This window comes from Xenopus laevis, chromosome 4L (genome assembly GCF_017654675.1).
Source record: "Xenopus laevis strain J_2021 chromosome 4L, Xenopus_laevis_v10.1, whole genome shotgun sequence".
Lineage (NCBI taxonomy): Eukaryota > Metazoa > Chordata > Amphibia > Anura > Pipidae > Xenopus > Xenopus laevis.
Window position 1 is genome coordinate 112,219,998 of NC_054377.1, and position 26,895 is coordinate 112,246,892.

Below are 26,895 nucleotides of genomic sequence, written 5' to 3' on the forward strand. Positions count from 1 at the left end.
CTAAGTCGTCAGACTTGGCCTCTGCTGCTTCCAATCTGCGGGTGAGGTTAGCAATGCGCTCCGGCAGTGGAGTACACATGTCCTCTAAATCGCTCACACGGCGTTCTACCTCACCAGTCCTCTCTCGGACCGTCTGGAGATCTTGCCGCAGGATAGCAAAGTCCACCTTGAGTTCCTCCACCTTCGCCATAGTAGCGGCGTGACAAGTCTGGATAGTGGAACGCAAAGTCGCCACCACCTCCGCAAGCGTGAGGTCATCTGTGCCAGGGGATTCCGCAGGACTGCTGGAGACCGCTGGGTGCGATAAGGTAGGAGATAGTGGAGGATCTGAAGTAGTCTCCTCCAAAGGTTCCGTTACCTGAGGGAGCGATGCAGCTACCCTCGACGGATGTGCGCGTTGCTCCTTAGGCAATTCAGGCCTGCGTGGCTCCGCCATCTTGGAAGGCCGCACCGAGTCACGAAGATGGAGCCGAATATCGGAGGTTTCTGCCACAGGCGGTTTTTTCTTGCCCATCAGGTTACCTCTAGTAGTTATCGGTAGACCATAAGCGAGTTCAGCTGTATAAATGTGCAGGATAAAGTCCGGATAAAGCGGTTAAACCAGGGAGCTAAAGGTGCGTGCGTCCGGTCACATAGCTAGTTGGCCACGCCCCCCCTTCTATACTTAATTAATGACAATTTGACCAAAATCTAAGTTTAAAGTTTAATGTTCCTGTCTCTGGTGTTTCAGTCTGGCAGCTCAGTAATTCAGGCACATATTCGGAACTGTTGCCTTTCACTCCATTAGTTGATACATTTCTCAGCAGCATTTGTGGAACATTAGCAACTATTGTATCAATTCTAACAGCTGCCTGTAATGAAACTGAGGGATTCTGCTCAGAAGCAACAAAGAAATATATCAACTTAAGTGTCAATTTAGAACACTTAGAAATCAGTGACCCAATTAAAGAAAATAATTCTCTGAAAAAATCTTGTTGTCTGACTATAACTTTTACAGATCTTTTACTCTATATTTTTATATATATTTGCACCTTATGTGAAAAACTGTGTTGACACTAAAGTTCCCTAAGTACCTGGAATATGCAAGAGAATAGAAAATGTTCTTGGTTTATTTATTTAAATATATTTATATGCATATATAAATATATTTTTTGTACCCACTTTTTTGTTTTGATATATTGATGTATTTCTTTTGGTTTGTTTTATGTAGGGATTTGGTTACCCAATGTGGGAAGTCTGTATGTAAATAGGTATTTAAATTGGTAATTTGGCTTTTCAGTTGGTGACTGGCTGTGATATATGTTACCTTGATTGGCCATACCCCTATATAAGAAATGTACAGGGGTATGCCCATTAGCCTATGAGTAAGTGCCCCAACAGGCACGAAACGCATTAGGCCACTGTCTACTTATGTCCTAAAACACATTTTGTACTTTTTACTACCTCTGACTGATTTTTGGAAGGACTCACAACTATTGTTGTTTTCTCAGTGACCCCCGTCCCAGGGTCTAACAACTTTTTTGGGGGCCATCGGGTGCAGTGGTCTGCTTATTCCACAATGCCATTATAGAAACATAAAACATGTATAATATCTGCCAAAGATTAAAATATACTATGTTTTATTTAATTAAAAATTCAATAAAAACAAAAAGAATGAATTAAAGAAAATATTAGTCACATTTAATCTTTTTTCTCTAATGCAGATATGTTATCTCTTTATGAAAATCAGAGTTTAACAAATTTATTTTTACTATTTATTACTATACTGAACCATGTAGTCTTGTAGCGCAGGGTTTAGGGCAGAGGGCACCGAGCCACATGTTTAAAGTGGCGAGTGTCTGCTTTGCTACTTGTAAACCAATCATTTGATTTTGTGCACATATTTGTGCACAGAATTCAGATAGATTTACTGTATATAAACATTAGAAAATTAGCCTCTAAAATAAGCATTTTTTTTTTTACAATGGTGGTTTTAGTTGAAAAAAGAAAACACATTTACTTGACTACAAAGATATGAAGAAAACCAAAATATATCAGACATGTAGACTAATACTATAATAAAAACTTTGAGCTGTGACTTACAGTGAAGCCGTGCTACTGTTACAGTAAGTACACAGGGTTATTTGCATAGCCCCGCCCATAATTCAAATCAACCAGTAAAGGTAGTTTCAGTGGTTAAAAAAAACAACATTTTACAGAAAAATTGAAAAAAAAAAGTTGAAATAAAAAAAAGAGTTCCTAGGACATTTTTAACAATTTTCCAAAATAAGTTAATTTAGTCAGTAAGAATCTAAAGCAGTTTCTTGCTAGATCTACTGTAAGTGAACTCAAAATGGAGACAATTTAGGTGCTTCTGGTGGTGATTAATGGTAATGTCTCTCCCTAGCTATGATAACAATCTCCCCCTGGCCATACAACAGGTAGCGCCTCAGGGAAGTTATGCCTTAAACTAATGAGTAAGGAAAATAACGAGCTGGGGTGACGCCTGGTTCCTCACTACTCATGTGAGAAGAATTTTTGAGCGGGTACAGGTCGCCCCCAGGAGGATCCACCTACCTCGTGAGACCTTCGGGTGCAGTGATCTGCCCGACCCCCAATTCTGTATTAATGATAGATTTGCTATTTAGTTATATCATTAAGTATATTTTTATTCAATAAACAAGTGGATATTTTTACAACAGTAGGAAACTATCACTCTCCTTAATAATAGTGCCAAATAGAAAATGTGTATTACAGAAATGCAGTTTACAGAAAATTAAGATATTTAGTAATACAGTGAAATTAAACAAGTTAATTGTCAAGATATATAAGATGTTGCACAAACATATCTATCTAAACCAAAATTTCTCTGCTCGGCACCAAATCAAAATGATAAAACCTTGACGATAACTAAACCATCAAAGCTATAAAGGAGTGTGTAAAGTGCAACAACAACGTCACCTGTTGGTCAGTTCTTGCACCTGTACTGTCTAGGAGTATAGGCTAAGAAAGATATCAGAAGACTTTTGGGATGTTGCTCTGCTCAGGAAAGGGAACAGCAACCTCAGATAATCTTTCTATATCTTTCCTGAGAAGGGCAACAGCACAACAGTTCTCTTTTTTTATCTTTATGAACATATTCTCCTGGACAGTACAGTCAAAAGAACTGAATAGCAGGCTGTGTTGTGGTTATAACATTTTTTATATTATTATTTTATTATTAACATGTATTTATATAGTGCCAACATATTGCGTAGCACTGTAATACTAAATGTAAGTTGCACAAGTGCTTAAAAGATAAGTAAACTTTAAAAAAAGTGAATATAAAATTGGTGAGGGTGCTATTCTAAGCACTTTTATAATGTATTTTCATTATTTATTTTGTTTTTATTCTAAGATATTAAGGGATACATGTACTGTTAATATGAATGAATTTTGTCACAACAGCGCCACCTGCTGGTCAGTTTCCCACCAGTCTGACCACCAGGAGAAAGAAAGAGGCTGCTCTGATGTTCTTAGGAAAGATTTTAGAAAGGTTTCTAATTTTATTCCTAAACAGAAGAACATCAGAGCAGCCTCAGGTGGTGCTGCTGTAACAAAATTCATTCATATTAACAGTACATGTACCAATTAATATCTTGAAATTAAAGAAAAATAAATAATGAATGTACATTGCAAACGTACTTAGAATAGCCCTCTCATCAATTTTACATTCACTTATTTTTAAGGTTTACTTATCCTTTAAAATATCACCCTGAGCAATTACAATTTTTTAAAGGGGATGCTCAACTTCCAAATAATTTTTTTCAGTTTCTATATTTAATTATTGTCAATTTTACCAAAATTGAACTTTAAAGTTTAATGTCCCTGTCTCTGGTGTTTCAGTCTGACAGTATCTGTGGAACATTATCAACTATTGTATCAATCAAAACAGCTGCCTAATGAAACTCGGATTCTGCTCAGCAGGGGCAAAGTTAAGTAATGTATCAACTTATGTATCAATTTAGAACAGTTAAGAGTCAGTGACCCCCCTCCCAGGGTCTAACTACTTTTTGGGGGCACCAGGTGCAGAGGTCTGCTTATTCCACAATGCCATTATAGAAACATAAAAAATGCATCATATCTGCCAAAGATGAAAAGATCTTGCTTTACTTGCATGCTTTCAATAAACATGTGCTGTAATGAGACACATACAATATATACTATGTTTTTTCAACAAATTCTTTTAAAACTTCGATAAAAACTAAAAAATGAAATTAAAGAAAATATCAGTCACATTGAATAATTTTTCTCAAATGCAGATATGTTATCCCTTTATGAAAATCAGAGTTTAACCATTTTTATTTTTACTATATATTACTATACTGAACCATGTAGTCTTGTGTAGAAGCGCAGGGTTTGGGGCAGAGGGCACCTGAGCCACATGTTAAAAGCGGCGAGTGTCTGCTTTGCTACTTGTAAACCAATCAACTGTACCCCCCGAACAATGTTGGTCTCTATAAAAAGTTATTGCATAAAACAGCTCATGTGTAAAACCCTGCTTCACATAAATAAACCATTTTCATAATAGAAAATTGCCATTTTAAAAAAGGGCCACCCCCTGGGACATGGGATTCACGGTGCACACAAACAAACCATACATGTTAGGTCACAAGTGCCAATTAAAAGACAGAGTTCTGTCTTTTGCTTCTTCCTGTTACTGAAGTTGTAGTATTTCTGGTCAGGTGATCTCTGAGGCAGCACACAGACCATCACTAAATGGTGGTTCAAGGCAGGCCCGGACTGGCAATCTGTGGGTTCTGGCAAATGCCAGAGGGGCTGCTATAAGGTCCCATAGAAAGTCAGTATTTAGTGGGCTGGTGGGGGCTGTTTGGGCCTCTGTGTGGGCTGATTGGGCCTCTGTGTACCTAAAATAGCAGGGCCTATTTTAATTCTCAGTCCGGACCTGGTTCAAGGCAAGAAATGTAAAAATTTAATATTTACTTAAAATATATATTTACCAGTTTGGTAAGATTATTTAATATGTCATTTAATATGTCATCTAAAATTATATAATTTAAATATTCGTTTTGGGATTAAAGGTTTTGTTACAGCAGACCTCCTTCCTGATAGGTCAGATCTCTTTCCTCAGGAAAGAGATCCCGATAGATGATCTCTTTCCTGAGGAGAGTAACATAAGAACAGATCTCTGTTTTCCTTCTCCTATATCTCTCTTAAATGCTTTGAATGAAAATGTGAAAAGTGCAAAAAGTGCTAAGAAATTCAATCTGAGCAATGTTACATTTATTTTTAAAGATCTACATAACCTTTAAAATAGAAAATGAATGTAAATTGTGAAAGTGCTAAAAAAAAACACTCTCAGCATGTTTACAGCATGCTTTACAACATTTTTAGAAAACTAGCCATTCTAAAGTATCACACTTCTTTTCATGCTTGGATACATTTTCATAAAATGTCTATAGGAAAATCTAACTTAAAGCAGCTTTTAAGCAGAAAAAAAATGTATCAGATTATAAATGCATTGTGCAAATATTTTTTATCAACAACTTCATAAAGTGATTTATATAAACATTTGTAAATCAGCCCCCAAAATAAGCTGAATACTATACTAAATACTTTGAGCTGTGACTTGCAGTGAAGCCGTGCTACTGTTACAGTAAGTACACAGGGTTATTTGCATAGCCTCGCCCATAATTCAAATCAACCAGTAATGGTACTTTTAGTGATTAAAAAAACTAAATTTTATAGAAAAATGTAAAAAGTTGAAATAAAAAAAGAGTTCCTAGGACATTTTTAACAATTTTCCAAAATAAATTAACTTCAGTAAGAAGCTACAGCAGTTTCTTGCTAGATCTACTGTAAGTGATCTCAAAATGGAGACAATTTAGGTGCTTCTGGTGGTGATTAATGACAATGTCTCTCCCTAGCTATGATAACAATCTCCCCCTGGCCATACAACAGGTAGCTCCTCAGGGAAGTTATGCCTTAAACTAATGAGTAAGGAAAATAACGAGCCGGGGTGACGCCTGGTTCCTCACTACTCGTGTGAGAAGAATTTTTGAATGGGTACAGGTCGCCCCCAGGAGGATCCACCTACCTCGTGGGACCTTCGGGTGCAGTGATCTGCCCTATCCCTAATTTTGTATTAATGATAGATTTGCTATTTTTTTGTACAGTGAAACTTCAATTTTACATTCTCTGTTTTTTTCCATTGTTGTTTTGTAGTCCTTCCTATATATTATTCATAATACTTTTCCCTGATTTTACATTTTCCTGGATTTTACATAATGTTTACATGCATCATTTAAAAGATATGTAAACTTTACAAAAACGGTATTTAACATTTGTCAGGGTGCTCTTCTTTACACTTTTCCATTTACATGGTTTTGTTTCATTGTATTAATGCATTTGTATTTATAAGATGTAGCACAAACATATCTATATAAACCAAAATTTCTCTTCTTGACACCAAATCAAAAGGATAAAATCATGAAGAGAACTAAATAATCAAAGCTATAAAGGTGTGTGTAAAGTGCAACAATAGCGCCACCTGTTGGTCGGTCGTACTGTCTCAGAGAATATGCTCCGAAATAAATCAGAAGACTGTTGTGATGTTGCTCTGCTCAGGAAAGGGAACAGAAAGCTCAGATAAGCCTTCTCATGTCTTTCATGAGTAGGACATCACAAAAGTTCTCTTTTTTTCTTTTCTGAACATATTTTCCTGGACAGTACAATCAAAATAACTGACTAGCAGGCGGTGTCATGATTACAGCATTTTTTATACAATAAGTTGCAAAATTGCTTACAATATCACCCTGAGCAATTTCATTTTTTTTTAAAGGGGACGCTCACCTTCCAAATCATTTCTAAAGGGGACGCTCACCTTCCAAATCATTTCTTTTAAATTTCTACATTTAATTATTGACCATTTTTCCAAAATTGAAGTTTATATGTTCCTGTCTCTGGTATTTCAGTCAGGCAGCTCAGTAATTCAGGTGCAGATTCTGAACTGTTACCATTTACTCCATTAGTTGATACATTTCTCAGCAGCATCTGTGGAATATTAGAATCAGCATATACACTGGGTAACAAAAACTCTGAATTTCATAACAGTAATATTTAGCTCCTTAAAGGAGAACTGTCACGAGTTACAGTGTTCCCTATGTTTTGAGTTCTGCTCACTAAAGTTAACAATAAAAAAAAAAGGTTTTTTTTCAGAGTTAAGCCTATTACTTTATGAAACAATAGCCTTTCTCACCTCTGCATCCTCAACCAGACCATTGTCAATCCCATGCAGCCAAGATTAAAAGCAGTATTGTCGGCTGCCAGGCATCATCACAGTATATTCCTCCCTCCTAACAAAGCCTTAGAATATCACCCTGAGTAATTTTTTTCAGTTTCTATATTTGATTATTGACCATTTTTCCAAAATTGAAGTTTAAAGTTTAATGTTTCTGTCTCTGTTGTTTCAGTCTGGCAGCTCAGTAATAAAGGCACATATTCAGAACTGTTACCATTTGCTCCATTAGTAGATACATTTCTCAGCAGTATCTGTAGAATATTAGAAACTATTGTATCAATTATAGCAGCTGCCTTTAATGTAACTCAGGGATTCTGCTCAGCAGGGACAAAGATAAACAATGTATCAACCTGTGTACCAATTGAGCTTTTAATATATTTAGATTTTATATACATATATTTATATAATTATGCATTTAAATACTATCTAACTTTTCAAGCTTAAAAACATTTTCATAAAATGTGTTTAGAAAATCTATCTTAAAACAGCATATATTTTCACACAGGTAAACATTGATAAGATTATTAATACATTGTGCACATATTTTCTTGCATCAGCAACAAAAAAATAATTTCAGATAGATTTATATAAATATTAGTAAATTAGCCCCTAATTTTTTTTTACAATGGTGATTTTAGTTAAAAAAACAGAAAACACAACATTTACCTGAATGCAAAGATTTAAAGATAACCAAATATATCAAACATGTAGACTAAATGGTAAGACAGCATGAGACTTAAAGGAATTGTTCAGTGTAAAAATAAAAACTGGGTAAATAGATAGGCTGTGCAAAATAAAAAATGTTTCTAATATAGTTAGTTAGCCAAAAATGTAATGTATAAAGGTGGGAGTGACTGGATGTATAACATGTCAGTCAGATCACTACTTCCTGCTTTTCAGCTCTCTTGGTTTACACTGACTGGTTACCCTGGCTACCAGACAGTAACCAATCAGTGACTTGAGGAGGGGCACATGGGTCATATCTGTTGCTTTTGAATCTGAGCTGAATGCTAAGGATCAATTACAAACTCACTGAACAGAAATGTCCCATGTGGCCCCCCTTCAAGTCGCTGACTAACTCAGAGTTATAGAGCTGAAAAGCAGGAAGTTGGATTCTGGCTGTTTTATTAGACATCTGTTCACTTCAGCCTTTATATATTACATTTTTGGCTAACTAACTATATTAGAAACATTTTTTATTTTGCACTGCCTATATATTTACACAGTTTTTATATTCAAACTGAACTATTCCTTTAAGACCTGAAACGTTGAGCTGTGACTTGCAGTGAAGCCGTGCTACTGTTACAGTAAGTACACAGGGTTATTTGCATAGCCCCGCCCATAATTCAAATCAACCAGTAGAGGTGGTTTCAGTGATAAAAAAAACTACATTTTTGAGAAAATCAAAAGTCAAAATCAAAAAATAGTTCCTAGGACATTTTTAACATAATTTTCCAAAATTAGTTTATTTAGTCAACAGATCTACTGTAAGTGAATTCAAAATGGAGACAATTTAGATGCTTCTGGTGGTGATTAATGGCAATGTCTCTCCCTAGCTATGATAACAATCTCCCCCCTGGCCATACAACAGGTAGCGCCTCAGGGAAGTTATGCCTTAAACTAATGAGTAAGGAAAATAACGAGCTGGGGTGACGCCTGGTTCCTCACTACTCATGTGAGAAGAATTTTTGAGCGGGTACAGGTCGCCCCCAGGAAGATCCACCTACCTCGTGGGACCTTCGGGTGCAGTGATCTGCCCGATCCCTAATTCTGTATTAATGATAGATTTGTTCTTTATTTATATAATAGAGTATATATTTTTTTGAAGTAAAGAAGTGGTTATTTTTATAAGAAAGTGGGAAAGTGCTATTTCACAGCAGTGGATGTTTTGTTTCTTGATTGCAGTACTAATTTTGCTCTCCTTTATGATAGTGCCAAAATAATTGTGCAGTTTCAAAATGCATCAGTTAAAAGATATGTAAACTTTTCAAAAAGATATTTAACATTTGTCAGGGTGCTATTCTTTGCACTTTTGCAAGGTTTTGATTCATTTTATTTTTAAAATTCTTTTTATTAGTTTTAACAATAAACAAGCTTTTTATTTTACCAATAAATGTATAGCAGTTTATGGAAAATTAAGATATTTAGTAATACAGTGAAATTAAACAAGTTAATTTTTAAGATATATAAGATGTAGCACAAACATATTAATCTAAACCAACATTTTTCTTCTCTACACCAAATAAAAAGAATAAAATCATGAAGACACGATCATGTCTTTTCTGAGTAGCACATCACAACAGTTCTCTTTTTTTATCTTTCTGAACATATTCTTCTGGACAGTACAGTCAAAAGAACTGACTAGCAGACTGCGTTGTGGTTATAACATTTTTCATACTAAATGTAAGTTGCAAAAGTGCTTAGAATATCACCCTTAGCAATTTAATTTTCATAGGGGATGCTCACCTTCCAAATATTTTTTTTTTCAGTTTCTATATTTAATTATTGACCATGTTTCCAAAATTGAAGTTTAAAGTTTATATGTTCCTGTCTCTGGTGTTTCAGTCAGGCAGCTCAGTAATCCAGGTGCAGATTCTGAACTGTTACCATTTACTCCATTATTATTATTATTATTAACATGTATTTATATAGCGCCAACATATTGCGTAGCACTGTAAAGTAAATGTGATTATACAACAAAATCACGTGAATTAAATACATAGAACATAATGAGTTACATACATCACAATCAATACCAGTACAAAATGTGAGGAAGGCCCTATGCAAAAGAGCATACACTCTAAAGGGAAGGGAGTAATACACAAGGTGTGGGAGTGGGCAAGATCGAATGAAGTGGGTGAGAAATGTGGTATTGTATGTGGTGTTGCGTTTGGTAGTTAAGCAGAGTGAGGGTAGGCTTCTCAAGAAGCATTTTTTTTTTACAATGGTGGTTTTAGTTAAAAAAAGAAAACACAACATTTACCTGAATGCAAAGATATGAAGATAACCAAATATATCAAACATGTAGACTAAATGGTAAGACAGCATGAGACTTAAGACCTGAAACTTTGAGCAGTGACTTACAGTGAAGCCGTGCTACTGTTACAGTAAGTACACAGGGTTATTTGCATAGCCCCGCCCATAATGCAAATCAACCAGTAAAGGTGGTTTCAGTGATATAAAAATGTAATTTTTGAGAAAATCAAAAGTCAAAATCAAAAAATAGTTCCTAGGACATTTTCAACATAATTTTCTAAGGTAAGATCTACGGTAAGTGAACTCAAAATGGAGACAATTTAGGTGCTTCTGGTGGTGATTAATGGTAATGTCTCTCCCTAGCTATGATAACAATCTCCCCCTGGCCATACAACAGGTAGCGCTTCAAGGACGTTATGCCTTAAACTAATGAGTAAGGAAAATAACGAGCCGGGGTGACGCCTGGTTCCTCACTACTCATGTGAGAAGAATTTTTGAGCGGGTACAGGTCGCCCCCAGGAGGATCCACCTACCTCGTGGGACCTTCGGGTGCAGTGATCTGCCTGACCCCCAATTCTGTATTGATAGATTTGTTCTTTATTTATATACAGTAATAGAGTATATATTTTTTTGAAGTAAAGAAGTGGTTATTTTTATTAGAGAGCGGGAAAGTGCTATTTCACAGCAGTGGATGTTTTGTTTCTTGATTGCAGTACTAATATTGCTCTCCTTTATAATAGTGCCAAAATAATTGTGCAGTTTCAAAATGCATCAGTTAAAAGGTATGCAAACTTTTCAAAAAGATATTTAACATTTGTCAGGGTGCTACTCTTTGCACTTTTGCAAGGTTTTGATTCATTTTATTTTTAAAATTCTTTTTATTAGTTTTAACAATAAACAAGCTTTTTATTTTACCAATAAATGTATAGCAGTTTATGGAAAATTAAGATATTTAGTAATACAGTGAAATTAAACAAGTTAATTTTTAAGATATATAAGATGTAGCACAAACATATTAATCTAAACCAACATTTTTCTTCTCTACACCAAATAAAAAGAATAAAATCATGAAGACACGATCATGTCTTTTCTGAGTAGCACATCACAACAGTTCTCTTTTTTTATCTTTCTGAACATATTCTTCTGGACAGTACAGTCAAAAGAACTGACTAGCAGACTGCGTTGTGGTTATAACATTTTTCATACTAAATGTAAGTTGCAAAAGTGCTTAGAATATCACCCTTAGCAATTTAATTTTCATAGGGGATGCTCACCTTCCAAATATTTTTTTTTTCAGTTTCTATATTTAATTATTGACCATGTTTCCAAAATTGAAGTTTAAAGTTTATATGTTCCTGTCTCTGGTGTTTCAGTCAGGCAGCTCAGTAATCCAGGTGCAGATTCTGAACTGTTACCATTTACTCCATTATTATTATTATTATTATTAACATGTATTTATATAGCGCCAACATATTGCGTAGCACTGTAAAGTAAATGTGATTATACAACAAAATCACGTGAATTAAATACATAGAACATAATGAGTTACATACATCACAATCAATACCAGTACAAAATGTGAGGAAGGCCCTATGCAAAAGAGCATACACTCTAAAGGGAAGGGAGTAATACACAAGGTGTGGGAGTGGGCAAGATCGAATGAAGTGGGTGAGAAATGTGGTACTGTATGTGGTGTTGCGTTTGGTAGTTAAGCAGAGTGAGGGTAGGCTTCTCAAGAAGCATTTTTTTTTTTAAATGTATAGCAGTTTATGGAAAATTAAGATATTTAGTAATACAGTGAAATTAAACAAGTTAATTTTTAAGATATATAAGATGTAGCACAAACATATTAATCTAAACCAACACATGTAGCACATCACAACAGTTCTCTTTTTTTCCTTTCTGAACATATTCTCCTGGACAGTACAGTCAAAAGAACTGACTAGCAGGCGGTGTTGTGGTTATAACATTTTTTATACCAAATGTAAGTTGCAAAAGTGCTAAGAATATCACCCTGAGCAATTTAATTTTCATAGGGGATGCTCACCTTCCAAATATTTTTTTTTCAGTTTCTATATTTAATTATTGACCATGTTTCCAAAATTGAAGTTTAAAGTTTATATGTTCCTGTCTCTGGTGTTTCAGTCTGGCAGCTCAGTAATCCAGGTGCAGATTCTGAACTGTTACCATTTACTCCATTATTATTATTAATAAATTAATAACATGTATTTATATAGCGCCAACAAAATCCGTAGCACTGTAAAGTAAATGCGATTATACAACTAAAATCACGTGAATTATATACATAGAACATATGGAGTAACATACATCACAATCAATACCGGTACAAAATGTGAGGAAGGCCCTATGCAAAAGAGCATACACTCTAAAGGGAAGGGAGTAATACACAAGGTGTGGGAGCAGGCAAGATCGAATTAAAAGAATACTGTCATGGGGAAAACATTTTTTTCCAAAATGAATCAGTTAAAAGTGCTGTTCCAGCAGAATTCTAGGTTGAAATCCATTTCTCAAAAGAGCAAACAGATTTTTTTTTTTATATTCAATTTTGAAATCTGACATGGGGCTAGACATTTTGTCAATTTCTCAGCTGCCCCAAGTCATGTGACTTGTGCCTTCACTTTAGGAGAGAAATGCTTTCTGGCAGGCTGCTGTTTTTACTTCTCAATGTAACTGAATGTGTCTCAGTGGGACATGGGGTTTTACTATTGAGTGCTGTTCTTAGATCTACCAGGCAGTTGTTATCTTGTGTTAGGGAGCTGCTATCTGGTTACCTTCCCATTGTTCTTTTGTTTGGCTGCTGGGGGGGGAAAAAGGGAGGGGGTGATATCACTCCAACTTGCAGTACAGCAGTAAAGAGTGATTGAAGTTTATCAGAGCACAAGTCACATGACCAGGGGCAGCTGGGAAATTGACAATATGTCTAGCCCCATGTCAGATTTCAAAATTGAATATAAAAAAATCTGTTTGCTCTTTTGAGAAATGGATTTCAGTGCAGAATTCTGCTGGAGCAGCACTATTAACTGATTCATTTTGAAAAAAATGTTTTTCCCATGACAGTATCCCTTTAAGTGGGTGAGAAATGTGGTACTGTATGTGGTGTTGCGTTTGGTAGTTAAGCAGAGTGAGAGTAGGCTTCTCAAGAAGCATTTTTTTTACAATGGTGGTTTTAGTTAAAAAAAGAAAACACAACATTTACCTGAATACAAAGATATAAAGATAACCAAATATATCAAACATGTAGACTAAATGGTAAGACAGCATGAGACTTAAGACCTGAAACTTTGAGCAGTGACTTACAGTGAAGCCGTGCTACTGTTACAGTAAGTACACAGGGTTATTTGCATAGCCCCGCCCATAATTCAAATCAACCAGTAAAGGTGGTTTCAGTGATATAAAAATGTAATTTTTGAGAAAATCAAAAGTCAAAAAATAGTTCCTAGGACATTTTCAACATAATTTTCTAAGGTAAGATCTACGGTAAGTGAACTCAAAATGGAGACAATTTAGGTGCTTCTGGTGGTGATTAATGGCAATGTCTCTCCCTAGCTATGATAACAATCTCCCCCTGGCCATACAACAGGTAGCGCCTCAGGGAAGTTATGCCTTAAACTAATGAGTAAGGAAAATAACGAGCCGGGGTGACGCCTGGTTCCTCACTACTCATGTGAGAAGAATTTTTGAGCGGGTACAGGTCGCCCCCAGGAGGATCCACCTACCTCGTGGGACCTTTGGCTGCAGTGATCTGCCCGACCCCAAATTCTGTATTAATGATAGATGTGCTCTTTATTTTATAGAGAAACCTCAATTATGCATCCTCTGATTATAAAGGTTTCTCACATTTTACATTGTTGTTTTGTAGTCCCACCTGTATATTATACATAATACTTTTCCCTGATTTTACATTTTCCTGGATTTTACATAATTACATAACAAAAAGGGGATACTACTGTATAATAAAGTATATCTTTTTCAATAAAAAAAAGTGGTTATTTTTATAAGCGAGTAGGAAAGTACTATTTTACAGAAGTGTATGCTTTATTTCTTGATTGCAGTACTAATATTGCTCAAAATGCATCATTTAAAAGATATGTAAACTTTACAAAAACGGTATTTAACATTTGTCGGGGTTCTATTCTTTACACTTTTCCATTTACATGGTTTTGTTTCATTGTATTAATGCATTGTATTTATAAGATGTAGCACAAACATATCTATATAACCAAAATTTCTTTACTTGACACCAAAACAAAAAGGATAAAATTATGAAGACAACTAAATAATCAAAGCTATAAAGGTGTGTGTAAAGTGCAACAATAGCGCCACCTGTTGGTCGGTCGTACTGTCTCAGAGAATATGCTCCGAAATAAATCAGAAGACTGTTGTGATGTTGCTCTGCTCAGGAAAGGGAACAGAAAGCTCAGATAAGCCTTCTCATGTCTTTCATGAGTAGCACATCACAACAGTTCTCTTTTTTTCTTTTCTGAACATATTTTCCTGGACAGTACAGTCAAAAGAACTGACTAGCAGGCGGTGTCATGGTTACAGCATTTTTTATACAGTAAGTTGCAAAAGTGCTTACAATATCACCCTGAGAAATTTAATTTTTTTAAAGTGGATGCTCACCTTCCAAATTTTTTTTTCAGTTTCTATATTTAATTATTGACCATTTTTCCAATATTGAAGTTTATATGTTCCTGTCTCTGGTGTTTCAGTCTGGCAGCTCAGTAATTCAGGTGCAGATTCTGAACTGTTACCATTTACTCCATTAGTTGATACATTTCTCAGCAGCATCTGTGGAATATTAGAATCAGCATATACACTGGGTAACAAATACTCTGAATTTCATAACAGTATTTTTTAGCTCCTTAAAGGAGAATCATCACAATTTACAGTATTCCCTATGTTTTGAGTTCTGCTCAGTAAAGTTAACAATAAAAAAAAGAAAGTGTTTTTTCAGAGTTAAGCCCATTACTTTATGAAACAATAGCCTTTTCTCACCTCTGCATCCTCAACCAGACTACGCAATATGTTGGCGCTATATAAATACATGTTAATAATAATAATAATAATAATAATTGTCAATCCCATGCAGCCAAGATTAAAAGCAGTATTGTCGGCTGCCAGGCATCATCACAATATGCTCCTCCCTCCCAACAAAGCCTTAGAATATAAATATAAATAATTTTTTTTTCAGTTTCTATATTTAATTATTGACCATTTTTCCAAAATTGAAGTTTATATGTTTCTGTCTCTGTTGTTTCAGTCTGGCAGCTCAGTAATAAAGGTACATATTCAGAACTGTTACCATTTGCTCCATTAGTAGATAAATTTCTCAGCAGCATCTGTAGAATATTAGCAACTATTGTATCAGTTATAGCAGCTGCTTTTAATGTAACTCAGGGATTCTGCTCAGCAGGGCCAAAGATAAGAAATGTATCAACCTGTGTATCAATTTAGCTTTTAATACATTTAGATTTTATATACATATATTTATATAACTATGCATTTAAATACTGTACTATCTTAAAGAGAAATTATCCTTTAATTTTTAATTGGAATTGCCTTTCTTTGCCTGTACAGTCAGAAACTATTCTATTGTTGCTCTCCTAAGGAAGAGATGGGAAAGGTCATCTGAGGTTTGTGATCTCTTTCCTGCGAAGAGCAACATCAGAACAGATCGCTGTTTTCCTTCTCCTATAAATCTCTGATAGAATAGTCAGAGGAACTGATCAGCAGGTGGTGCTGGTATAATTATATATATTTAATCACAAAAGTGCTTAGAAATGCACCCTGGGTCAAATACATACACACACATATATATAATGAATATAAATTGTGAAAGCGCTAAGAAAATCACTCTGAATATATTTACAACATGCTTTACAACATTCTAGAAAATGAACAATTCTAAAGTATCACATTTCTTTTCAAGCTTAAAAACATTTTCATAAAATGTGTTTAGAAAATCTATCTTAAAACAGCATATATTTTCACACAGGTAAACATTGATAAGATTATTAATACATTGTGCACATATTTTCTTGCATCAGCAACAAAATAATAATTTCATATAGATTTATAAAAATATAAGTAAATTAGCCCTTAAAAGAAGCATTTTTTTTTACAATGGTGATTTAAGTTAAAAAAAGAAAACACAACATTTACTTGAATACAAAGACAACCAAACATATCAAACATGTAGACTAAATGGTAAGACAGCATGAGACTTAAGACCTGAAACTTTGAGCAGTGACTTACAGTGAAGCCGTGCTACTGTTACAGTAAGTACACAGGGTTATTTGCATAGCCCCGCCCATAATGCAAATCAACCAGTAAAGGTGGTTTCAGTGATAAAAAAAACTACATTTTTGAGAAAATCAAAAGTCAAAACCAAAAAATAGTTCCTAGGACATTTTCAACATAATTTTCCAAAATAAGTTAATTGGAAGCTACAGCAGTTTCTTGCTAGATCTACAGTAAGTGAACTCAAAATGGAGACAATTTAGATGCTTCTGGTGGTGATTAATGACAATGTCTCTCCCTAGCTATGATAACAATCTCCCCCCTGGCCATACAACAGGTAGCGCTTCAGGGAAGTTATGCCTTAAACTAATGAGTAAGGAAAATAACGAGCCGGGGTGATGCCTGGTTCCTCACTACTCATGTGAGAAGAATTTTTGAGCGGGTACAGGTTGCCCTCAGGAGGATCCACCTACCTCGTGGGACCTTGGGGTGCAGTGATCTGCCTGACCCCTAATTCTGTATTAATGATAGATTTGCTCTATATTTATTTAATACAGTAAATATATTTTCAATAAAAGTAGTGGTTATTTTTACAAGAGATTGGGAAAGTACTATATTACAGCAGTGGATGTTTTATTTATAGATTGCAATACTAATATTGCTCTCCTTAATGATAGTGCCAAAAGAATTGTGCAATTTCAAAATGCATCCGTTAAAAAAATATATAAACGATTCAAAAAGGTATCTAACATTTGTTAGGGTGCTATTCTTTGCACTTTTGCAATTTACATGGTTTTGTTTCATTTTATTTTTAAATTATTTTTATTAGTTTTAACAATAAACAAGCTTTTTATTTTACCAATAAATTGATCACAATTCACAGAAAATTAAGATATTTAGTAATACAGTGAAATTAAACGTTCATTTTCAAGATACAGTATATAAGATGTAGCACAAACATATCATTCTAAACCAAAATTTTTCTTCTCAACACCAAATCAAAATGATAAAATCATGAAGACAACTAAACAATCAAAGCTATAAAGGAGTGTGTAAAGTGCAAGTACAGCGCCACCTGTTGGTCAGTTCTTGCAGCTGTACTGTCTAGGAGAATATGCTCAGAAAGAAATCAGAAGACTGTTGTGATGTTGCTCTGCTCAGGAAAGGGAACAGAAACCTCAGATAATCTTTCTCATGTCTTTCATGAGTAGGACATCACTACAGTTCACTTTTTTCCCTTTCTGAACATATTCTCCTGGACAGTACTGCCAAAAGAACTGACTTGCAGGCTGAGTTGTGGTTATAACATTTTCTATACTAAATTGAAGTTTGAAGTTTATATGCTCAGTAATCCATGTGCAGATTCTGAACTGTTACCATTTGCTCCATTAGTTGATACATTTCTCAGCAGCATCTGTTGAATATTAGAATCAGCATATGCATTGTATAACAAAAACCCTGAATTTTATAAAAGTAAATTTTAGCTCCTTAAAGGAGAACTGTCACAAGTTACAGTATTCCCTATGTTTTGAGTTCTGCTCAGTAAAGTTACCAATAAAAAAAAGAAAGTGTTTTTTCAGAGTTAAGGCCATTACTTTATGAAACAATAGCCTTTTCTCACCTCTGCATCCTCACTCAGACCATTGTCAATCCCATGCAGCCAAGAATAAATATTGTCAGTGACCAGGCATCATCACAGTATGCTCATCCCTTCCAAAAAAGCCTTAGAATATGAACCTGAGCAATATCATTTTTTTAAAGGGGATACTCACCTTCCAAATATATATTTTTTCAGTTCCTACAGTATTTTTAATTATTGACAGTTTTTTAAAAATTGAAGTATAATGTTTAATGTTCCTGTCTCTGGTGTTTCAGTCTGGCAGCTCAGTAATTCAGGTGCAGGTTACCATTTGCTCCATTAGTTGATACATTTCTCAGCAGCATCTGTGGAGTATTAGTAACTATTGTATCAATTCTAACAGCTGCCTTTACTGTAACTCAGGGATTCTGCTCAGCAGGGACAAAGATAAGAAATGTATCAACTTATGTATCAATTTATCGTTAAATTTTAATATACATTTATAAATATTTATAGACATATGTTTATAAATATACATTTAAATACTCTCTTAAAGAGAAATGATCCTTTCATTTTTTATGGGAATTTCTTTTCTCTGCCTGTACAGTCAGAAACTATTATATTTTTTGTCTATTGTTATTTTATTGTTCGTCTGAGGTTTATGATCACTTTCCTGAGGAGAGCAACATTAAAACAGATCTCTGTTTTCCTTCTCCTATATCTCTCTGACAAAATAGTCAGAGGAACTGTCCAGAACAAAACTTTTATGTAAAATCCAGGAAAACATGATGTGAAATAAGGGAAATGCACCCATTGAAATGCATTAATCAATGTACTTAAAATCGGGGTTTCACATTATATATATATATATATATATATATATGGCACTCAATTTGTTTGTTTGCCTGGGTGCACAATCAACAAATCATCTCCATCCATCCAATAAAGATCAGCATTCTCAGGTCTTAAAACTATGTAAAAGTTTTATTTTTTAAACAGTTTAGGACTAACGTTTTGGCCTACTCCAAGGCCTTTCTCAAAGTACCAATACTGGCTCTGAACATGCCTTTTAACTACTAACTGGCAGGAAAACAACAGCTTTCACGATGTCACATGATTAGCGTCATTTCCAAAACAAATTGAAGTACATTACTAAACAACATGTGTTCAAATCTCATTACAGGGTTAAAAACTTTCACATATTTCATAATAAGTTTAATATGAGCACAAATTAAAAACAAGCTAAAAACAAGACACTTGGTAATGATGTAATTTTAACAACATTAATGTAACATATTCTCACGGGGTACATAATGGAAACAGACTCCCTTCTTAGAGTTACTGGTCCAATTAGTATCAAATTCTACCCAAATTGCTAAAGGAAACAATTCAATCCTTTTAATTACTATTGTGTCCTTCTTTGAGTTAATGTTTAATTAATTGTAATTAATGACTCTTGCTAAACTGAGAAAACCATGCAACATGCTTTGCATCTAGGGTCATGGCACATATACTTTATTTGCCTCTTTCTGCCTGGTACTTTTGAAATACTACATGGAGCAATGTAACTTCCTAAACGTGCAAATTGGTGACCTACTGTAAAGGCTTACCCTGGTGGTCTAGTGGGAGGACGGCAGGGACGCCCGTCGCATCTTCTTCCTCCTGCGCCGGTTCATTAAGGGCTCGCCTCTTCTGCTTTATATGCACATGCGCGCTGCAACAGCGTGAAAATTCAAATATTAAAAGGGCCATTCCACTGGTTCTCATTGCCCGTTATAGGTTTGTTCCTGGTGCCTTAGCTTTTGCTATTCTGGACTCTGAGCTTGATTCTGATTATCTGTTGTGACCCCTGCATTTTTATCACATAATAAAGTATGTTTCTATTATGCAGTTTCGTACAGAGTGATAACAATGAATATAGGTTTTTATAACACTTTTTCAATGGTATATAATAACAGTATGAAAATGTCAGCTCAAGATTTAGTATATGACCCTAAGTAGGACTTAACGGGTATGTTGTCAACAATCTATTTATTTGATGACTCCTGGGGGTGGGAAGACCGTAATTTTAAATTTCCTAAACTATTACTTTCCCAAGATTACACAGCATCCTTGAAATAAAGAAAATGGGAAGAACGCACGTTGGATAACCTAAAACCACAAAGCACATGACATCATTTATGGGCAGCAGTTTCTATATCAGCTACAAGTGTATCAGGCTCAATTGGTCCTTGTGAACACAACACCAGAAGTGCTGCATTGTGGGAGAAAACCATGGTGATTGCACTCAAATTTGCACTTTGCTCACTGCACTTGTGGACATAAATGAACCCAATAAACAGTTGATTAAAAACATTCCTTCATGATATTTTGGCTTCTGGAAAAAATCATCTATAAAGCCTCTTACACTGGAAGGCATATTTAGCAAAATTCAAGTTTGTGTAAGATCATTATCATTTTCAATATCAAAAGAATTTTAAAAGTCTGCATTGAAAAAAATTCCCATAGATAACTGCCAATGGCTTTTAAAGGAAAACTATAGCCCCGAACAATGTAGGTCTCCAGGGTTGGACTGGGGGGCCCGGGGCTGCTATCTCAGGGCCCCCCTGCTCCGTCTTTTCTCGCTTGCACGCCTTTTTTTGGCCGACCGTCCCATGTTGCAGCAAGAAGAAGATTCAGGGAAAGAGTCTGGGCCAGTGGGGTCCACCAGGTTTTTTTCCCGGTGTCCTGCTGGCCCAGTCTGACTAGCACTCAGGCTAAGGACAGGGCCATAGAAGCAATATATAATTGTTGAAAGAATGACAGTGACACCTTTTGAGACAGAAATGAAAATAAAAAACAATAGCACAACTTTCGGAGATATACAAGATGGTGCTAAATGTTTACAGGATTCAGGGTCACTAAATAATAATAGACATATGCACCAACATTCTCTATCATCAAACACTTGACAGACCGCATGCATGGGCAATTTAAGAAGTGTATGAATACATATATGGTTCCTTATGGGGCACCTTCTTCAAATATGAATCAACATCTCTTTTATCCATTTTGTAACTACACATTTTTCATTATATAATTTATCATATCAACTCCATCTTCCCCCCACTACAATCTATAATCAATTTGGCTAGAATCCTCCTCCTGCCATTCAACAAAGAACAGGCCGCCCCACTTCTGATCCTTATTATGGCTTCCCATAAAGCAAAGAATGACATAAACTCCTTCTCATTTCCCAGCATATTCATAAACCTCTACTTCTGTAAATGTGTCTTCTAAACACTTGCTGGACTGTACATGTTCTTTGTAATCATTGTGCTCCACACAAGAGACCCCCTGTCCCCTTTAAAGCCAGTATGGGATAATACACACTTTGTAGATTTTATTTTACAATTTTGAGTTGTCTTATCTCTCAATTGATGAATGCAGTACCACGAGTTAAATTTGGTAGGTGTTATCCTATGTAAAGGGGAAGTAAAACTTCCTGCAAAATTTTAGTTTTAGTGGCAGAGCAAATTCTCCATCCCACTGCTCAACCACATCAGTTACACTTGCCCCAACTCAGCTGTGGCCCACAGTGCATCCAGAGCTGCAGTTATATTTCAGTGTGGCTCCCAGTGTGCATCTTCATCAACATAGGTGTTGGGAACAAAAGGTGCCTAGAATGGTGGCCAAACACTACTGAACAGCTGTGTAGTTCTGAACAAAGATACATTTGGGCAAGTGTCAGTGATATGATTGGGGAGGGGGCTGTGGTTGTACTGGTACTAAAAAGGAAAATTTGTCAGGGAGGCTTTACTTCCATTTTAAATAAAGATTTATATGATTTATTGACTCAAAATGCTAATACTGCCTTGTTCTTTAATCAAAAGTTAGAAAAATGCAAATATGAGGTAAAAGGTATTTTCAGCTATACTTCTATATGTAAAACAGTATAAAATACACTTGGTTTTGTTTATAAAAATGCTAATGAGACCGTTTACACCTACCAACAAGATACTAATCTCAATGAATATGCTAATGATCCCCCTATACTGCCATTGAAAGTGGGGTGAATGGAGATTGGAATGCGGAGCCAAGGACAGGGGGTAGTGTTACTACGTTTTAAAAATGAAGTTTTTCTTCTACGTCTTCTCTGAATAAGGAGATTGTATTTGCACCAGTTTTAACATTACTCACTACAAAAAATGCTTACTAAAAGTATTGCAAGGGGGAAAACTTAAAGGAGAAGGAAAGTTGTTTAGCACTTGGGGGTGCCAAATGTTACGCACCCCCAAGTAAATGTATTTACTTACTTGAAACCCTGGGCCGGTGCTCCTATCAGCAGAAAACGGCACCAGCCCGGGGTTATACCAGTGAGCAGCTGGAAGAGGATCACTCCGTGGTGCTCGCTGGAATAACCCCGGGCTGGTGCGTTTTTCTGCTGATAGGAGCACCGGCCCAGGGTTTCTGGTAAGTAAATACAATCAGTTGGGGGGTGCCTAACATTTGGCATCCCCAAGTGTTTAATGACTTTCCTTCTCCTTTAAAGAAACAGAGGAAATGACACATTTACTGGCAATTACATAGTGTAACTTTGTAATATCGCCACTGTCCTTAGCTGGTGATTTAGCGTCTGGGTGGCAGTTCTAATCAGGGCTCAGTGCAGGTTTTACACCCATCTCTATAAAGCAACCTAATATGGACTTCCCCAAACTGTACCCACATAGGAGAAAGCCCAAGCACAAACCATAAAACAGCCCCACTATTATTCCTTCTCCATCAAACTGTACAGTCGCCATTACGGAGAGTTGAGTTCTTCTAGCATCTGCCACAGCCTGAATTTCCATTTGGAGAAGAAGAATTCACAACTGCAGGTAACTTGTTCTCACTGCTTGATACAGACAAGCAATTTACTCCTCCCCAGCCATGTATAGAATTTCCCATGTTGATGTAAAGATGACAGTAGCCCAATGTGTCTTCATTAGAAAACAAGAGAAGCACAGATGTAAACAAAGCACAGACATACAATATATGCCTATAAAAAGCTAAATTAGAACCTCCAGCATTCTTAGCTCTGAAATGATTTGCTCTTCCCCTCTACATGGAATAAATGGTCAATAAACATTTTCTTTGTTTACTGCTATCAGCCTTCTTTTTGCACATGAAGAGAAAGCCTTAGGTTCAAAATGCACTTGGCTACCTACATTCACAAGTGTGCTGTGCTTTCCTGACTGTTATATTGAGTTTATATTGAGCCGCTGAATGGTTCTCTCCTTTGGGACCAGCACTTCAATATGTCACAGGGTCTGCACTTTCTGTCCTAAATGACCAAACATTGACCGTTTTAACAATGAGTTTAAATAAATCATATCTCCTCTTGATGTTTACAGTCTGAGCCCAATATCATAACCATGTCATTTAGAGATTTACCACCTCTAGACATGCTCCATATAACTAAATACATTCAACAGGTAATCCTCTGAAGCTTTTAGTGTGTGCACTAACTATAGGTTTGCAACTGGAAAAGTATGGATGTCCTGGGTTCAATTTCAGACAGATCACCATCAGCAAGCAGTTAGTATGTTTTCTGTGTGGATTTCCTCCAAAAGCTCTGGTTTTATCCCAAAAACATACAGGAAAGTTAATTGGCTCCTGAGAAAACAAACTGATGTGAATGATGTAGAATCTTGGTAAAGTGCTGTGAAAAACGTCAATGCAGTATAAAGAATAAACGTAACATTACCGTAGTGACTTGTAAGAACAGGAAAAAAATCAATGAGACTAAAAGTCCCTCTGCTTTCCAGAGACTCAGTGCACCACCCGCTATGCAAAGTGGAGAGACTTCTAGTCTCAGAATCCATAACTTTGTAATTACCTGTCAGCCTAAGGGGTTCCTATAAATCAGAGAAACTATAATGGTTTCCTCATAATCCAAGGACACACATTTGTGTAAAAAAAGAATATAATTATTTGTGGAAGCTCAGTTAGGGACTGCCATTGGAGTTTCAATAGGGACCATAGATGGACATTACAGAGAAATCGTTTAGAATTCTATGTTTAAATACTTACTAAATAAGGTGCTGTGCAATTGTTACCCTGCTAGAAGCAGAATAAGCGTGTAGGCGAGCACTCGTAATCCTTAAATCCAGGTCAAACACATCAATCAAATGAGATTTGCTGAGCAAACGCAACAAAAGGTGACAGCTTGAAAAGGACCACCAGAAACACAATATAGTTCAGTGGAAGGGGGAAATGATGTTTTTATTAGGGCAGAAATAGCTTCCAATACTGTATAGGCTGAATGCATAAGCAAAATCCAAACTCCAATGTGATGGTTGGGAATACAATGGTGGTATAGAGAAAAGGGCAGGGAAATCCAAACTCAGACTGTAACAATTTCTCTACCAAGGTGACAACAGTCTTCTTTGCATCATTATCTCTTGAAGCAGAACAGAGGCAGCTTTAGAGTGACCCAGACTATAGGGCATCATTTCTCTCCAGCCTCCAGTTCCTCTGAGCTGCGTCCCTCAGACTTGCCATTGCTGCTGTCGTAGCTGCGCTTCTTATGCCTGCGCTCACGCTCTCTCGACTGATCCCTGGGACTTCTATCTTTCGACGGTCTCTCTTTATCTGTGGATGACCTGAATGGAATTCAAGAATCTTTGTATAAATCAGACTTTTTTTTTTGTTTGGATTAAGTTACCGCAGACCTAAAGAGCAGGCCTGTTGCTAAATTCTACATCCAACCACAAAAAGAAGCGGGAAGAAGTGGAAAAAAAAGAAAAGCACAAACTTGTTGATATAAAACAAACATGCTGATTTGCTTAACGGAAAACTACAGCCCCCCCAAACAATGTATGTCTCTATAAAATGATATTGCATAAAACAGCTCATATTTAAAAAACTGCTTCATGTAAATAAACCATTTTCATAATAATAAACTTTTCTAGTACAGGTATGGGATCTGTTATCCGGAAACCCTTTATCCAGAAAGCTCCAAATTACAGAATGCCCGTCTCCCATAGACTCCCATAATCAAATAATTCAAGTTTTTCTAATTAATTTCCTTTTTCTCTATAATGATAAAACAGTAGCTTGTACTTGATCCCAACTAAGATATAATTTAATCCTTATTGGAAGCAAAACCAGCCTATTGGGTTTATTTAATGTTTCAATGATTTTCTAGTAGACTTAAGGTATGAAGATCCAAATTACGGAAAGATCCCTTATCCGGAAAACCCTGGGTCACGAGCAATCTGGATAACAGGTCCCATACCTGTAGTATGTGCCATTGGGTAATCATAAATAGTAAATTGCCATTTTAAAAAAATAAGGGCCACCCCTGGGATCATAGGATTCACTTTGCACACATACAAACCATACATGTTAGGTCACATGAGCCAATTAACAGACAGAGTTGTGTCTTTTGCTTCCTCACTTCTTCCTGTTACAGTTAGAGCTGTAGTATTTCTGGTCAGGTGATCTCTGAGGCAGCACACAGACCATCACGAAATGGTGGTTCAAGGCAAGAGATGTAAAAGGGCAATATTTACTTAAATATATATTCCAGTTTGGTAAGATTCCTTAATATGCCACTTAATATGATATGAACTGTTGCTTACGTGTTCATTTTGGGGATATAGTTTTCCTTTAATATAATGTAACAGAAAAAATCTGTGCACTCATGTTGGTGCGTCTCTCGTTAGAATGGCATTACAGGCATTCAGTAACATTTCTCAGTCAAGAGGGGCTGAGTTGGGAGCATTTCTCAGCCCATATTTGCCCTCACATCACAAACAACAATGCTACATTGATACATGGGGGTGGCAACATTATCACATGACGGTGTTGGAGCTGCTTTTATCAGCAGGAAGTTGACGCATAAAAGAAGGATTGGTACAAAATACAGAGACCAGTTTCAGGCAGTAGAAAACATTGGGTGAAAGTTAATCTTTAGCTGGATAATGAACACAAACCCATGGCCAAATGTGGCTCAACAGAAGGGAGAATGTCCAGTGAAAACCCCAATCTCAATGAGAATCTCTGGTGCTGTTTTATAAGAGACATGCACAAATCATCTGACTGAACAAGCTGCAGCAAACCTGCCTGGAAGACTGGGTTGGTCACTTCCAAAAACTATGCAAAGCTTGTAAATACTTACCCCCCCCCCCCAAAAAAAAAGGAAAAGCAACTGTATATATATATATATATATATATATATATATATATATATATATATATATATATATATATATATATATATATATATATATATATATATATATAAAGTGTAGGGATTCAACTGTATTATATATATATATATACAAAAAGAAGTAGCAACAGCACTCACGCTTTACAGCAAGTTCAGCGGTGCACGTCCCTTGGGGATTCCGGTCAATCCTCCACAATCTAGAAACGTAGTAACGGACAGCACTCGCTTATAATGCTCAAAGGTATCTTTATATCAAATGTTAAAAAATTACATCACCATATGTATGCACATATAAAAAGCGACGTTTCGAGCCTACATAGGCTCTTTATCAAGCCATGTGTAGCAATGGTATCAAGAACAAACACAATCCATGTGAGTATTTAAGGATCATCAAAGGAAGTGACATCGCAACATATTCATTATCCTCTATACAGGGTTGATACAATGTATACTGAACACTGGTTGAATTAGATACATAACACATGTAGAAACAGATATAGCTACAAAAATAAATATAAATTGTAATCCTTGTTAAGGCCTGCTGGATGAAGTGAATTTAACCTTTTAATCCACCATACTTCCCGTTGTTTAAGTCTAAGTTCA

The 26,895-nt window shown here is 35.9% G+C and overlaps 1 protein-coding gene and 6 non-coding genes across 11 annotated transcripts in view; 6 read left to right on the top strand and 1 right to left on the bottom strand.

Annotated features, from left to right (window-relative positions):
* The first annotated feature begins 2,439 nt into the window (after positions 1-2,439).
* On the top strand, positions 2,440-2,589 carry LOC121403492. Its single transcript, XR_005967321.1, has one exon. It is a non-coding gene; the product is annotated as a U12 minor spliceosomal RNA (small nuclear RNA).
* Positions 2,590-5,959: 3,370 nt separating this feature from the next.
* On the top strand, positions 5,960-6,109 carry LOC121403489. Its single transcript, XR_005967318.1, has one exon. It is a non-coding gene; the product is annotated as a U12 minor spliceosomal RNA (small nuclear RNA).
* Positions 6,110-8,889: 2,780 nt separating this feature from the next.
* LOC121403491 lies at positions 8,890-9,039 on the top strand. The gene has a single exon (XR_005967320.1). It is a non-coding gene; the product is annotated as a U12 minor spliceosomal RNA (small nuclear RNA).
* A 1,632-nt stretch (positions 9,040-10,671) lies between these two features.
* Positions 10,672-10,821, top strand: LOC121403488. Its single transcript, XR_005967317.1, has one exon. It is a non-coding gene; the product is annotated as a U12 minor spliceosomal RNA (small nuclear RNA).
* A 3,054-nt stretch (positions 10,822-13,875) lies between these two features.
* LOC121403493 lies at positions 13,876-14,025 on the top strand. Its single transcript, XR_005967322.1, has one exon. It is a non-coding gene; the product is annotated as a U12 minor spliceosomal RNA (small nuclear RNA).
* A 2,850-nt stretch (positions 14,026-16,875) lies between these two features.
* Positions 16,876-17,025, top strand: LOC121403494. The gene has a single exon (XR_005967323.1). It is a non-coding gene; the product is annotated as a U12 minor spliceosomal RNA (small nuclear RNA).
* A 7,290-nt stretch (positions 17,026-24,315) lies between these two features.
* LOC108714471 (putative RNA-binding protein Luc7-like 2) overlaps positions 24,316-26,895 on the bottom strand; it is a 29,303-nt gene continuing 26,723 nt past the window's right edge. For 4 of the 5 annotated variants that reach the window (XM_041590656.1, XM_041590654.1, XM_041590655.1 and 1 more), the window contains 2 exons: positions 26,431-26,489; positions 24,316-24,721 (listed from right to left, as the gene is read on the bottom strand). In XM_041590656.1, coding sequence (XP_041446590.1) covers positions 24,558-24,721; positions 26,431-26,489 — 223 coding nt within the window. In that variant the 3' untranslated portion in view covers positions 24,316-24,557. The remainder of the gene's footprint in view (positions 24,722-26,430; positions 26,490-26,895) is intronic. The other variant, XM_018258749.2, reaches the window with a different exon arrangement.